The sequence below is a fragment of the Leopardus geoffroyi genome, chromosome A1 (genome assembly GCF_018350155.1).
Source record: "Leopardus geoffroyi isolate Oge1 chromosome A1, O.geoffroyi_Oge1_pat1.0, whole genome shotgun sequence".
Taxonomy (NCBI): Eukaryota; Metazoa; Chordata; class Mammalia; order Carnivora; family Felidae; genus Leopardus; species Leopardus geoffroyi.
The window spans coordinates 29,787,823-29,801,629 of NC_059326.1; the positions used below are offsets into that span (position 1 = coordinate 29,787,823).

The following is a 13,807-nucleotide window of genomic DNA, read 5'->3' on the forward strand; positions in this document are numbered from 1 at the left end:
GCCCACAGCAGACAGCCTAATGCAGGACTACAACTCACTTATGAACCTGCGAGATCATGACCTGAGCTGAAGTCAGATGCTTAACCGACTGAGCTACCCAGGAGCCCCAAGTATTTCTTATTCTGTACTAGACAGATGTCCATTTTAATCTCAAGCTCCCCCCCACCCCCAATTAGCTGTGTGACCTACGGCAAGTTACTTTACCTCTCCAAGTCTTGCTTTTCCCATATGTAAGATGGTCTAATGAGGCCTTACCTTGCAAAGCTGTGAGGATTGCATGTGAAGTGCTTGGTGCAGCGTGTAGAGCACAGTAATCACTAAAAAATGGTATCTTTATTCTTGTTTTTGTGCAGCCATCCTAACTTGGATAGTCTCCCTAAAAGCAGGCACTGAGGCAAGGACTTGGGTGCAAGAAATTTGTTTGGGAAGTGATCCTAGAAAGCACTGAGGAAAGTGAGGTAGGGAAACACCAATGAGCGGGGGGATTGCTGGGTGCCTTGCTGCTGTGGGCAACTGGGGCTCAAATTCACTTGGGATTCTAAGGAGAACTGTGTAGAACATAACTCAAAACTGCCCCTCCAAGAGACAGGAAAGCTGGGGTGTTTGTCCACCAAACTCATCCCTAATTGGCTGAAGGTTGCCTCTGCAGGTCTTAAATCCCCCGTCCTTCCAGACTGCTCTGTGCACAGGCTGAATAAACTTTGTGGCCCTACCAGTGTTGGGGCCTCAAGCAAGTCTCAAGCAGCAGAGACAGACGTGATGATGGAGACTATCACAGATGCAACCCGAAGCAGCCTCTGAAGCTGAGGTGGACTTCAGAGTGGGAACTTGGGCAGAGCATTAGATCTCCTGCGTGCAGTGAAGGAACACTTAAAAAGATATGTAGAGGGGCGCCTGGGTGGCTCAGTCGGTTAAGCCACCCACACTTGATCTCAGCTCAGGTCATGTAGAGCCTGCTTGGGATTCTCTCTTTCCCTCTCTCTCTGCTCCTTTCTGCTCACTCTCTCTCTCTCTCTTTCTCTCTCACTCTCTCTCAAAATAAAAAAGTAAACTTAAAAAAATATTTAGAAAATAGAACCAACGGGTCTTGATTGAGCGGAAGAAAGAAATAGGGTGGAGTCTTAAAATGCTGTGTATTTTGGGTTTGGTCTATAAACTCTGGTCCCATTCATTGGGTTTAGAACAATTGCCAGAGAGGTAGTTTGGGGGTTGATGGTGGTAAGGAAAGGGGGTGATTTCCATTTGGACACAATGAGTCCAAAGTGTCCATCATATAACCAAGTGTCACAGTGGGTGGGCAAAATGGAATTTCCCTGATTCACCTTAAACTATGTGGATTTTACTCTGACGTGTTGAAATTTCTTTTACAAGTTTCGTGGGAGCAAATCCTGTACTCGGATAATGAGTGAAGACTTTTTCCCCCTGGTAAAAGGGCACATTTAATCTGGCATTTTAACTGATGCCTTTTAAAACAGCCTGGTGTCTCTTTTTACCTGCTGTTCACTCATTAGGTGACTTTGAACTTGTTGGTGAATTCCACTGCAGATTATTTTCCTCTGAAGAAAGGGAATAATAAATACTCTCTTGAGTTATTGCATAGCTGTTGAAAACTAGACAGCATTTTCAAAGCCCTTCTGAGTTGTTGCAAAGCACAGTGCTCCATCGAGTATTGTATTACTTTGCTTCAGTTTGCTTTTAAAACTTAGAGCATTCCAATTATCCCGTTGTTACTGAATTCAATACTAAAGTGAATATGCTTGTTTTCTAAAATGGAATTTTTAGAGGATAAAACCTTATGTGTGCCAAGTGAGATAAGCCAGATAGTTAGCTAATTATGGCATGGAACTCATCCTGATTGTATATATATTTTCTCTCCATGTGCATATATATTTGTATTGAAGATATGCATCCTGTTTTCACTCTATTTCAGAATGCATTTTTCAATAGATGTTGAAACCACTTACATTTTAATTTTCTGAAGTGGTTTCTTTGATGGATATTTTATTATAGGAAGTGTAGGACATCCAAGTCAACGGGGCCAGATGTAAAAATATGAAACTGGGAAAGTCTGGCTTGAGCTTTCTCTTTCAAGGTGACTCTCCCACTTCCCCAAGGACTTTCCCATGTCCCAGTGCTCACTGCCAAGGTGCCTAAGGGTTGTTGGCCTCCAGCTCGAGAGAGGTGTTTGTGATACCATCACAGATCTCTAAGGTTTGTGAGCTGGCCTGTGATGTTTACTTTAGCTGCACTTGTTTGTAGAGTGTTGAGTATACACAAGGCTCTGAATGACATACTGAAAGAGGAAAAAGTGAAGAAAGCAAACTGATTGCGAAACAAGGCCAGACAGCCCGAGTCTGTGTCCTCTTCCCTAGTGGTGGGACTGGGCTGATAGTTACTATAGAGATTGGCTTTCAAGGAAGGCAAGATAGAACGAGGCAATTATTACCATGGGCTGGGCATTGTCCTAAGTATTCGGCATTTAGAGCTGTTCATTTAATTTAATAAGTAATGTATTTTCTTAGAAATGTACACAAAAGTCAACATTTCTAGAGAAAAGCATGAAGCCTCTTGCACTTAACTCCCATTTCTCTGAGAGCTCCTGCTGCTGGCCCTTAGAACCCCCCTCCAACTCCCCCCACCCCTGCCTTTTTTTTTTTTTTTTTTGGTTTAAACAAACAATTTTATGGACTGAATTGTATGTTTGATTTTTTTTTAAGTTCTAAGCAAAAATAAGGTCTCTTAATGGTCATTTCTCTAAGGGAAAAATATGATGGTGAAGTCATAGCGGTTTTGACAACTGATTTTTTGGATTAATGAAATAGTTTTCATGGTACAAAATAAAATAATGACAATGACAGTATTTTACTTTGAAGGATAAAAACAGGCAAACACATTCAGAGATTGAATGCTTTCTTTCTTTCTTTCTTTCTTTCTTTCTTTCTTTCTTTCTTTCTTTCTATTTTTGAGAGAGAGACAGACAGACCACGAGTGGAGGAGGGGCAGAGACAGAGGGAGGCACAGAATCCAAAGCAGGTTCCAGGCTCCGAGTTGTCAGCACAGAACTGGAGGCAGGGCCTGAACCCACCAAGGGTGAGCTCATGACCTGAACCGAAGTCGGCCCTTAACCGACTGAGGCACCCAGGCACCCCAGAGATAGGATGTTTTTAGACGGCAGTGTGGGATTATTGGTCCTTCGGCTCTGCATTTGATGGGACTGGCTCAAGAATAAAGATGTAGATGTTGAAATGGGAGTTCTAGCTAGGGCTCTCTCTGCTGGCGCCTGGTCATCGTGGCTCTGGAGCTGTCTGGTAACCTAGCCACATCTGATGCTTTCTTTTAGAACGTGATGTCTGGGCAGTCTGAACTTGTCAGGCACATGCTCAGCTCAGTTGCATGAAGAAACCGCTGAACTTTGTGCAGGCCGTGGGTGGTGAAGCACTTGTGTGTGACCACCCTGCTGTTCGGCTTGGAGCCACCACTGGTCTCAATTATGACTTCAACAGGCAGCTTTGAGGGCTCCTCTATTCATTAGAGTGCCTCACACTCTGTAATTAGTAATAAGGGAACACAGGCACTTCACAAATATAAAGAGCTAAACAATAATCAGGCGGTAAAGGCGATGCATTGGGACTTTTCCACCTCTTTGTTTCTTTCAAGATAAAAAAAAAAAAACAAACCTCTTGTTGCTTCATTTTATTTTCTTGCCTTGAATAATCTGGGTTTGAATCTCATCTGGGCACTGATTAGCTGTGCGACTTTGGGCATTTTACCTAACCTTGCTGTGCCCCAGTTTCCTTATCTGTAAATGGAGATAATGATAGTTCCCATCTCATGGGGGGTAGTTTGTGAGGATTAAATGAGATAATTCATGCAGATGCTTTGTAAGGAGCTCTGCTCATTTTTTTTTTTCAACGTTTATTCATTTTTGGGACAGAGAGAGACAGAGCATGAACGGGGGAGGGGCAGAGGGAGAGGGAGACACAGAATCGGAAACAGGCTCCAGGCTCTGAGCCATCAGCCCAGAGCCTGATGCGGGGCTCGAACTCACGGACCGCGAGATCGTGACCTGGCTGAAGTCGGACGCCTAACCGACTGCGCCACCCAGGCGCCCCGGAGCTCTGCTCATTTTAAAGCTTGTTCAGTAAATGCTAGCGCTTATTGTTATCATTTTAATTTCCAATGAAATCAATGCATTAAATATAAGAAATAGACATAGGTCTTTTAGAGTGGCTTTTTAAAAACCTTCCATAACAAACATCAAGTACATGCAAACACACAAATAGATCAGTATCATTACCCTCCTCCATCTCCACATGTACCCATGCTAGCAGTGGCAATGATCCATATTTTATCAGTCTTGTTTCATGTAGCCCCATGTTTCCTTCTAGAATATTTTAAAGCAAATCCCAAGTACCATGTCATTTCACCCGTACATTTGAGTGTCTTTTTGCTATTAACATCCTATATGCTAAGGGCTCCTTGAGATTAGGTCTTCTTAACCTCGAACTCCAGCTCTTAGAGGAGTTACTGCAGTTAGTAAAAACTCAACAGATGTTTAATTAGTGAATGAACAGCCCAAACAGCTTTCTCCACTTTTTGTAGATGCACCATAAATATCTGTTGAGTGAATAAATGAGGAAAAGGATTTTATAGAGTGCCTGATGTAAATGTAGTTGTGCATGATTTACAAAATAAAGTATTTTTAATACTCAGATGAGACTTTCCAATACTTGGAAATTTAATATTGCTGTGAATATTAATAATGCCCAAATAATTAGCACTTGAAAGAAGGTTTAATTCTGGCTCTTAGATTATTTGTGAATGTCTAACTGTAGGCAACTTCATGAAAAGCAATTAGCAGATTCTTCAAACACATGACAAATCCTTTATTACTGTGCTTATAAGTGACACGGTTTACAGAAAACCAAATGTAATTAAGTAACATTGAACTTGAAATCTACCACAGACTCAAGATATACAAGGTATACTTGGCAAGGCAAAAATTCTCAAACACTAGGTTGTTTCAGGTGAAAGGTAAATTTCCATTAAGTAATTCCCATTTTTTTTTTGTCTTACAGACAGTTCCTTTGGCAATAACTTCCACTTTAGCTTTTATTATATAAAAATATAACAAAATTTCATTATATACAAACATTACATTACACAATGTACAGGTTAAAAACACTAAGAAAATGGCAAGCCGCAAGTGAAATTAAAGTCAATAGCATGATAAGAAAAATTAAATACTGCACACATTTCATAAAAATTACATTAACTACATTTTTGTTTGCAAATACCAAACAGTACCAATGTGATTGGAAATAGCTTCCAACAACTTCATTTTAAGGCACATCTTGCATATTTATATATACAACACTGAAACCTGTCAATAATTTAGGGGCTTCTCAGAGTGACCTGTATATGTTGTGAAGACATGCAGCATGGGATTACACATTTTCATTGGCTTCCTTCTTTGGGGACAGGTACCTGCCAGGGGGGGACTGATAGAGGGGTACCCCAATCTCCTGCAAGTCTGGGAGCCTCCCTGGGCGGGGAGGGGAGAGCAGAGTGACTGTCCTGTCATAGTCCCTGTGTAGCACTTTCTCATAGACGCTCTGCAGCCCCACTGTCTTGGGCAGCTGGGCCTGGTAGTAATTGTCCCTGCGCAGAGGATCACGAGGCAGGGACGTGCTCTTACAGAAGGTAGACATCTGGGCCGGTGGGTGAGGCGGGGGATGTGTGTTGGGCCCTCCGCATGACGGGCTCCAGCAGCGGTCAGAGTGGCCCAGGATCTTACACTCAGCGGTGCACGCCCACAGTCCTAACAGAAAAGAGAAAGGGAGAGAGGGTGATGATTGTTACTGAGATTGCATACAGCTACGCCTCCCTCTTCAGAATGTCAGACGGGGTCAGGGCGGCTGAAAAGAAGAGTATGGGGGTGAACGCGACGATTCAAGATTTGAAAGAAATACTGCTTCCTATGAAGCCACCTTAACACGAAGTTGGTTCAGCTTTTTTGGCTGGAAGCAAATTAAAAACCTGATAAGCAGAATTCCCCTCCTCAGGTAGCTAGCGTCACCCGTGCCTCCGCCTAACCGGATGGGATTGTGTTCTTTATTCAAGTGGTGGAGCTGCCTCGACGAGGCATTTTGAAATTCTTCTCTCCGAGGAAGGCTGGGATCCCAAACCCCGAGGACTGAAAAAACTGGGAAAGGAGGAGGAGGGCTGGGGGAACGGAGAGTGAGAGGAGCGCAGAAGGGGGCGGGGAGAGAAGGAACGTTGAACTTGGCAGGAAAGAAGAGTCCTCACCACTCTGCATGTGGTTGATGAGATCCTTTTTCAGAGCGTCCCCGCTGATGTCGGAATCGCTGTCGTTGAAATCACTGTCCCCTTTGCCGCTGTCTTTGCCGCTGAACTTCTCAGCTTCTCGGCCGGAGATGGTATTGAAAGAGTGTCCTTTCCAGACCGCCACAGGGGGCGCCGGCTCCTTTCCGAAGCCGGGAGAGGCACCGTAGGGCTGCAGCAGGGAATGGGAGTAGCGGGGCGGGGGTGGGATGGAGGGAGGGAGCGGTGAGGATTGGACAAGAAACAAACAAACAAACAAAAAAAACAAGTGTGACAGGTTAGACCTCTCCGGCGCAAGCACACCCAGAACCCTCCATCCCTTCCCCCAGCCTGTCCGCGGAGCACGGAGGGGGGCGCCCAGCCGAAGGAAGGCCTCACCTCGGCGTGCGCGCCGCGGAGCCGCTGCTGCCCCTCGAAGTGACAGGAGCTTTCCCCGGTGGCGCTGCCGCCCTCCGAGCCCGGCACTTCGGCCGCAGCGACCGCGGGCGGGGGCGGGTCGGCCGCGGGGCTGCCAAAGGGCGCTTTGCCGCTGCCAGGGAAGGTGAGCACGTCGAACATGTTGGGCCTGGGCCCGGCTCCCCGGGCAGCCTCCTCCGGGGAGCCGGGAGCCGAGGCTCCGCCGCCCGCCGCCCCGGGCCGCTCTTCCCGGCGGGCCCCCCCTTTGCGCACCTCCTTCTTGCGGCGGTTGCAGGTGGTGGCGATGGCGATGATGGCGGCCAGCAGCAGCGTGCAGCTTCCCGCCAACACGATGATGACGATTAGCGGCGTGTCCCATTGTAGCGCCGGCCCCGACGCCGCGAGCCGCGAGCCAGGCGGGCGAGAGCGCTCCGGGCTCCCTGCACTGGCGGGCGCCACCAGCCCGCGTCCGTCACCTGCTGTCACCACGAAGCTGACAGTGGCAGTGGTGGAGAGCGGGGGACGGCCACCGTCGGATATGACCAACAGAGCCCGGAAGACACGGCCGGGGGGCTCCTGCGAGAGGTCGTCTGTGAGCACTATCTCCCCCGTGCGGCGGCCGATGGCGAAGGCTTCTCGCGGCTCCTGCTGCTGCAGCTCGAATGCCAGCTCCCCGTTGGCACCATCGTCTGCGTCCCGGGCCTGCACACGCGCCACCGCCGTGTCCCTTGCCGTGCGCCCGGGGACCGCCACTTCCAGGGTCCCGTTGGCCGGCGCCGGGTGCACCAGGACGGGTGCGTGGTCGTTCTGGTCCAGTACTCTCACTTGCACCAGGGCACTGCTGGAGAGCTGAGGGGAGCCACCGTCGCTCGCCTGGATGCGCACGTCGAGCTGGCGTAGGGTCTCATAGTCGAAGCTTCGCAGCGCGTAGATGGCCCCGGTAGCCGGGTCCACCGACACATAGGTGGACACTGAGCCCCCGGCACGGCCTACTTCGGCCTCCAGCAGCCGGTAGGTGACCTGGCCGTTGCGGCCCAGGTCCGGATCCCGGGCGGCTACCGTGGCCAAGTAGGCCCCGGGCGGGTTGTTCTCACGTACGGACACCTCATAGACTGGTCGTGTGAAAAGTGGCGCGTTGTCATTCTCGTCGCTCACGCGCACCGTGTAGGGCCGCACGGTGCGTAGAGGGGGCGCGCCTCTGTCCTCGGCCACCAGCGTCAGGTTGTACTCAGCGATGCGCTCGCGGTCCAGGGACGCCGCGGTCACCACCAGGTAGCTGCCCGCGTAGGCCGGCTGCAGCCGGAAATGCTCGTGCCCGTAGAGGGCGCAGCGCACCTGCCCATTGGCGCCCGAATCTCTGTCCGAGGTGCTGACCAGCGCCACCAGGCTCTCGCGCGCCGCCCCCTCTGGCACCAGCGAGATGGCGCCGGCCTCAGGCGTTCCAGGTCCGGTCGGCGAGGTCGCGTCCGCGCCCCCGAGAGCGGCGGTGGCGGCGGCGGCGGCGGCGAAGGGAGAGGCGGCAGGCGCGCCCGGGGCGGCCAGCGGGGTGATGGTGATGTCCGGAGCGTTGTCATTGACGTCGCGGATGCGCACGATGACTTTGCAGGTGGAGGCCCGAGGCCCGGGACCGCGGTCCTGGGCCCGCACGTCTAGCTCATAGGTGTCCTGGCGCTCGTAGTCCACGGGTCCTGCCAGGGTGAGGCGGCCCGAGCGCGGGTCCAGGCGGAAGAGGCGGCGCGCCTCGGGCGGAGTGCGGGCACCGAAGGCAAACACCACGTCGCCGTTGGGGCCCTCGTCGGGGTCGGCTGCGTCCAGGTCCAGCAGCAGGGAGCCCACGGGCGCGTCCTCCGCCAGCTCCACCTCGGCCACGGCGCCCTGCGGGAAGGCCGGGCTGTGGTCGTTGGCGTCCAGCACTCGCACGCTGAGGGCGGCAGTGGCGGAGCGCGGCGGGCGGCCGCCGTCCTGGGCCACTAGCTCCAGGCTGTAGGCGGCCTGGCTCTCGCGGTCCAGCTCCTGCAGCAGCACCAGGTCCGCGCACTGGGCGCCGTCCGCGCGCGTCTGCAGCTCCACGCGGAAGGGGCTGTGAGGCTCGGCCAGGCGCACGCTCTGCAGCCCGTTGGCTCCCACGTCCTCGTCCACCGGCACCTCCAGCGGGATGCGCGTGCCCACAGCCGCGCCCTCGGACACCTCCACGGGGATCTGGGCCCGGGGAAAGCGCGGCGCGTGATCGTTGACGTCCCTCACCTCCACCTCCACGTGTATCAGCCGGAACTGCTCCTGGGAGAAGCTGACCACGTCGAAGGCCAGCACGCACTGTGGTGCCTGGCCGCACAGCCGCTCGCGGTCCAGGCCCGCGTCCCCGACGGTCAGCTGCCCGTCGCCCTCGCGCACTCGGAGCAGCGAGCTGTTGAACTGCTTCATCAGGCGGAAGCTTGTGTCTCCGGATACTTTCATATGCAGGTCCTCAGCTAGGGTCCCGATGACCGTGCCAGGAGCGTCCTCCTCGAAGGTGCTGTATCGCACTGTCTTGCTCTGGGCCACTGAAAGCACCCAACAGAGGCTGAAGAGCTGTAAAGGGAAAAGGCAGGGGCTGCCCCCGCGCCTCACCGGACTCATGCCGCTAGCCCCAAGTGCTATTCCAAAAAGCTGAGGGAGCAATTCCTCTCTGGTTTGCAGGTGCAGGTCCGGGCGTGAGTCCCAGGCTCCTCCGAGCGAGGAGGAGCTCTTTGCGAGCCCAGTGCGGGAGATCTGTGGGCTGCAGCTCGAGGTTCCGGCGGGCTCTGAGGACGCTCAGTCCGGCCCACACTACACACCTCTCCTTTCCTTCTATAGCTGCTGGAGCTGCGCCGCTGCGCGCCGCCTCCGCTTTTATAACAGCCGATATGCAAATAACCAGAGCCGGGCAGCCAATGGCAGCTTCACGCTCGCGCCGCTCCTACGCCAGCCTCTGACAATCCCTTTAATGTGGAAAGGCTTAGAGGGGAAAACAAGAAAGGAAAATTAGGGAATCTTTTCTTTGTTTAACTCCTTTCGCCTTTTTTTCCTTTCCTGTCAGCGCCCTGAATACAGAGGAGTTGGCACAGGTCGCCGGGAGTTAAAGGGGGTGGATGGTTTTGTTAATTTTGCCTGTCCAGGGCCAGCTGTTTGAACTGAAAACAACCTTGGATTTTGGGGTAGTGGTGAGGGACCCCCCCACCCACTCTGCATTTTGCATCTTAGAGGCTTTCCTACACCTCGTTCTTTTTTCTCCACTGACTTGCTTAACCCAGTAAGATTTTACTAGCTTTCTCTCCCAGCTTCCCAGAGCTCTCAGATACAGTCTCTCGATTTAGGAGTCCTAAGGATAAGAGAGAATTGATTTTATTCAAATTTGTGTACGCAATTGTGTTTTACTCGTGTGAGCGACGGCGATCAGGGCTGCCACTTCCTTTTCAGAAAAGAGCTCTGCAATGTGTTAGTATGCATGTCACTGTCCAAATGGCTTTCTTAAGCCCTGGGCGCTAGCAGGCCAGGAAAAAAAAAGTTCCAAATAGGATTTAGCATAAGCTTGAGGAGATTTGGAAAGGTTTCAAAGATCAGACTGTATCAAAGGCTTATGAAGCCCTCGTTAGCAGTGGAAATAGAATGGCGTGGCAGGCGATCCCATTGGAGGCCCCAATGTCTGTATTATTTCACTGTGACAAGCTAAGGGGAGAGAAAGTTGAACAGTTTCCACTGCGGAGTTGGGCTAACTTGAATATAATGAGCAAACGCCACATGTATCCATTATGTTCCTCTATTCATCCCCAATCACTGCCATAACTCTCCGGCTAAACGGTGATGGGCGCTGAATTCCACACAATACCCGGCTCATATTAAAGTGCATTTAGAGAACTTTCCCTCCTGATGCCTTGTTCCGCCTATTTAGAGGATTTTCTTTCTGTTCTAATAGGGCTGCTCAGAGAAGCAACACTCATCCCGTTCCAGAAGAACAAAATCACAGCATGACGTTGAAACCTGGCACTAACCTGGGGGAACTTAACCATCTGCCTACAAACGTGTGGAGCTTTGGTATTGCCAAACTCTGGGCTGGGTGGGTCCCCGGACTGGCCAGGCTTTGCGGTGCCCCCCTCCCCTCACAGGTATTTCCCTCACCCCCACAATCCAAAGACCCAGGGAGGTGGAGCTCCAAGCAGGAGTAAGACGAATTCTTATTGAAGAGCTTTATTGAACAGGTTATGCAAATACGTATGAAGGAGGAGAGATAAAAGCAAAAGCCACGCACTGCAAGAAAAAAATTTTTTAAGGCGATGGATTTGATAAGCAGACTGTATTTAGTAAATATTCTTCTGAATCCAGATTTTAGTCCTGCTGTCAGCGTCCAATCTGTGTTTTCCTTTCCCTCAGACATGAGTGATTATGTCCTGGGGTCTTTTCAGAAGACATTCAGGGGCTCTCCTCCACCCCACCCCCGCTCCGCAGGGTGAGCAAGCAGGTAGGTGGGGGGTGCAATGAGGGTGGAGGAGAATGAAGTAGGAGCCCTGGAATTGCCAAAGAGCAAAAAATAAAACAAACAACACACACACACACACACACACACACACACACGTAGCCCCAGAGATCAATAAATAAAGCTCTTATGAGATTGAGAAGAGATTGGGGGCGTCCTCAGAGCCGTTGTGCCTCTGGGTTCCTTTCCCCACCCCGTTCACCTTGCTGTCCTGGTATTGCTAAAAGCATTGATGCCAGGCAACTGCAGCCGCGCAGGGACAAGGAAAGGGCGACGCCCCCTGCAGGAGTACAATTCCCCAGCCTTCCTTTCCACTTTTTTCCCCCTCGCAGCTGCCAATTAATAGTTTGCTGTCTCTCTGCTCCTGCCCAAGAGGTATTTCTCGGTGGGTATGCGCAGCCAAAAGAACTTTCGGTCTTCTTTCCGAGCTCCTCAGCACTCCCACCCCGGCCTGGGGCCTGCTAGTGACCTTTAGTGTTTCCAGGGTTGCGCCCTCCCCCCCCCCCCGCCCCCTTCCAGGGTCAGCCCAGACTCGAACACTTTCAGAACTCCGCAGTCGGACAGCGGCCTCCCAGTGTCAGTAGTGTAACCCCTAGAGGTCAGGTCCGCGCGGTGCATCGGCTGCGAAGCCAAGAACCCAGGGAGGGGTTGAGGGAGGACAAGGGTGAGGGCAGTGGGGCAGAATAGCAGAAAAAGGATGTTTTCAGCTGTTTCCGTGAGTTGACAATTGCCTAGAGCACGGTCACAAGTGACTGAGAACTGGACCCCACGCCTGCGCCCCCTGCGGTCTCGAGCCTCTCAGTTCTGGGCCGGACCACAGGATCCCAGCCGCGCGCTGTTTAAATTTGTTTTATTTTTGCTTGGCTGGAGAATCCCAACTACCTAATATTTTTACTCAAAGCGCTTCGTGTCATTTTGCTCATTCTCAAGACTGAAATACGGGAAGGCATGCTGGGGGCAGGGGGAAGGGAGTGGCAGAACAGGCATAAAACAGGAGGCGGTAGGAGGGGTGTGGGCGGCTAGTAGCAGGTCCAAAGCATTTTATCCTGGGCTGGCGACTCGGCCGCTCGGAAGTGACCCCGACAGCGGCGGCGCCAGGAAGCGTGGGGCGCAGAGCCCCCGGCGGGTAGCCGCAGGAGCCGAGCGGCGAACACGGCCTTCCGAGCCGGCCGTAGAGGTGTGAAGGCACGCGAGCAGAACGAGCTCCCGGCACTGCCTCCTGCGGCCTCCAGATTATTGAAATACGATTTAAAATAGCGCTTCAGCGCCTACAGCAACTCCCGGGGGAAGCAAAATGTCCGTGGAGGTGGGGCCGGGGGCGGGGGGGGGGGGGAAGGCAGGGGAGCTCGCCCTCCCCCAGCGCCGTTGCCGCCCCACAAAAGCAACTCACATCGACTTGTTATCATACCAAAGGCCCGAGCAGGCTCAAAGGATCCCCTTTCTCTGGGTTTTAGCAACTTAGCCGGCAACAGTCTCGCAATCCTGAGAACAAACACAGCCCCACAATGGCCGGCGTTTTCTCGGAATGCAAATGCTGCGGGCTCCGCAAAGCTGGGTTTCTGTTGCCGAGCCTAATGCCTGCTTTGTGAAACTCGCGTGCAGACCCCTAGATTGACACGGGCGTCACGTGACGGATTAGGGCTCTAGGAAAGTTTTCAAAGCGGCGACAATGGGGGGCTCAGCCTGATCTGATATCTCCCACAGTTTAGCGGGAAAGAAAATCAGGATATATTCTCATATGTAATAGGATTATCTTTTCCATTGCAAGTTCTATACAGCATGTAATTTATTTTTAATTAGGATTATATCTACCAGGAAAGGGAACTAGACTTCGCTGGAAAGTGTAATTCTAAGGATGGATGGGGAGAGGGGTTATTTTTTACCCTTTTAACTATTCAAAAAAAAAAAAAAAAAAAAAAAAAAAAAAAAAAAAGCCCAGGGCCTATTGTTTTTCCTTCAACAGCCTCACTCCATTGGATAAACCTTCCAGGGAAGTTTGCAGCAAGTGCTCCTCCAAGCAGAGAACAGAGGCAGCTCTTCAGAAGCATCCACTTCATTCTTGTAAGGAAAGCACACTTTGTAGAAATCTCTTAGAATTTCTAAGTCACTGAGTTTTGCTGGTGTTTGCTCTCTAGAAATGCAACCAAGCTCTTTCCTACACTCCAAATGCTAACTTATATTTTTTAAAATGCACCTCCCTTTTTTATTGGGCTGTTGATGCTGGCAGAGTGACTTTTAAATTTTGATTTCAACCACAGAGTAACATCCTTCGTAGCCCTGATTCAAACTCAGCAGTCAGACAAGACAGTTTGAGGGTGAAGGTAACTGTTGTTTAAACATTGATTTTGGATTGATCCCAGTGCCAGATGCTCACAAATCATGGACCATTTCCAAGTCTTGGGCTACTCATCCTTTTTTGTGTTCTGTGTGTCAGGATGCTCTGGGATGCCTGCTTAACCTGATAAGAAACGAAACATAGGCTGTGGACTGCAGGCATTGAATCATCCTGCTTGTGTTCAAATCTGATACCACTGAATTGCTGTGTAACCCTGGGCAAGTTACTTGATCTCTCTGTAA

The 13,807-nt window shown here is 51.2% G+C and overlaps 1 protein-coding gene and 1 long non-coding RNA gene across 3 annotated transcripts; one reads left to right on the forward strand and one right to left on the reverse strand.

The window, feature by feature from the left end:
- Window positions 1-4,862: 4,862 nt before the first annotated feature.
- Window positions 4,863-9,602, reverse strand: LOC123598229 (protocadherin-8). 2 transcript variants are annotated; one of them, XM_045478281.1, is made up of 3 exons: window positions 6,724-9,602; window positions 6,310-6,517; window positions 4,863-5,821 (listed from the first exon to the last, which is right to left on the reverse strand). In XM_045478281.1, exons 1-3 carry the CDS (start codon window positions 9,355-9,357, stop codon window positions 5,448-5,450), a joined length of 3,216 nt encoding a protein of 1,071 aa, XP_045334237.1. In that variant the 5' UTR covers window positions 9,358-9,602; the 3' UTR covers window positions 4,863-5,447. The 2 variants fall into 2 exon arrangements, with proteins under 2 accessions (XP_045334237.1, XP_045334247.1); XM_045478291.1 differs by having other exon boundaries at window positions 7,015-9,600.
- LOC123598235 lies at window positions 9,143-11,085 on the forward strand. Its single transcript, XR_006712456.1, has 2 exons — window positions 9,143-9,250; window positions 10,673-11,085. It is a non-coding gene; the product is annotated as an uncharacterized LOC123598235 (long non-coding RNA).
- The last annotated feature ends 2,722 nt before the right edge of the window (window positions 11,086-13,807 follow it).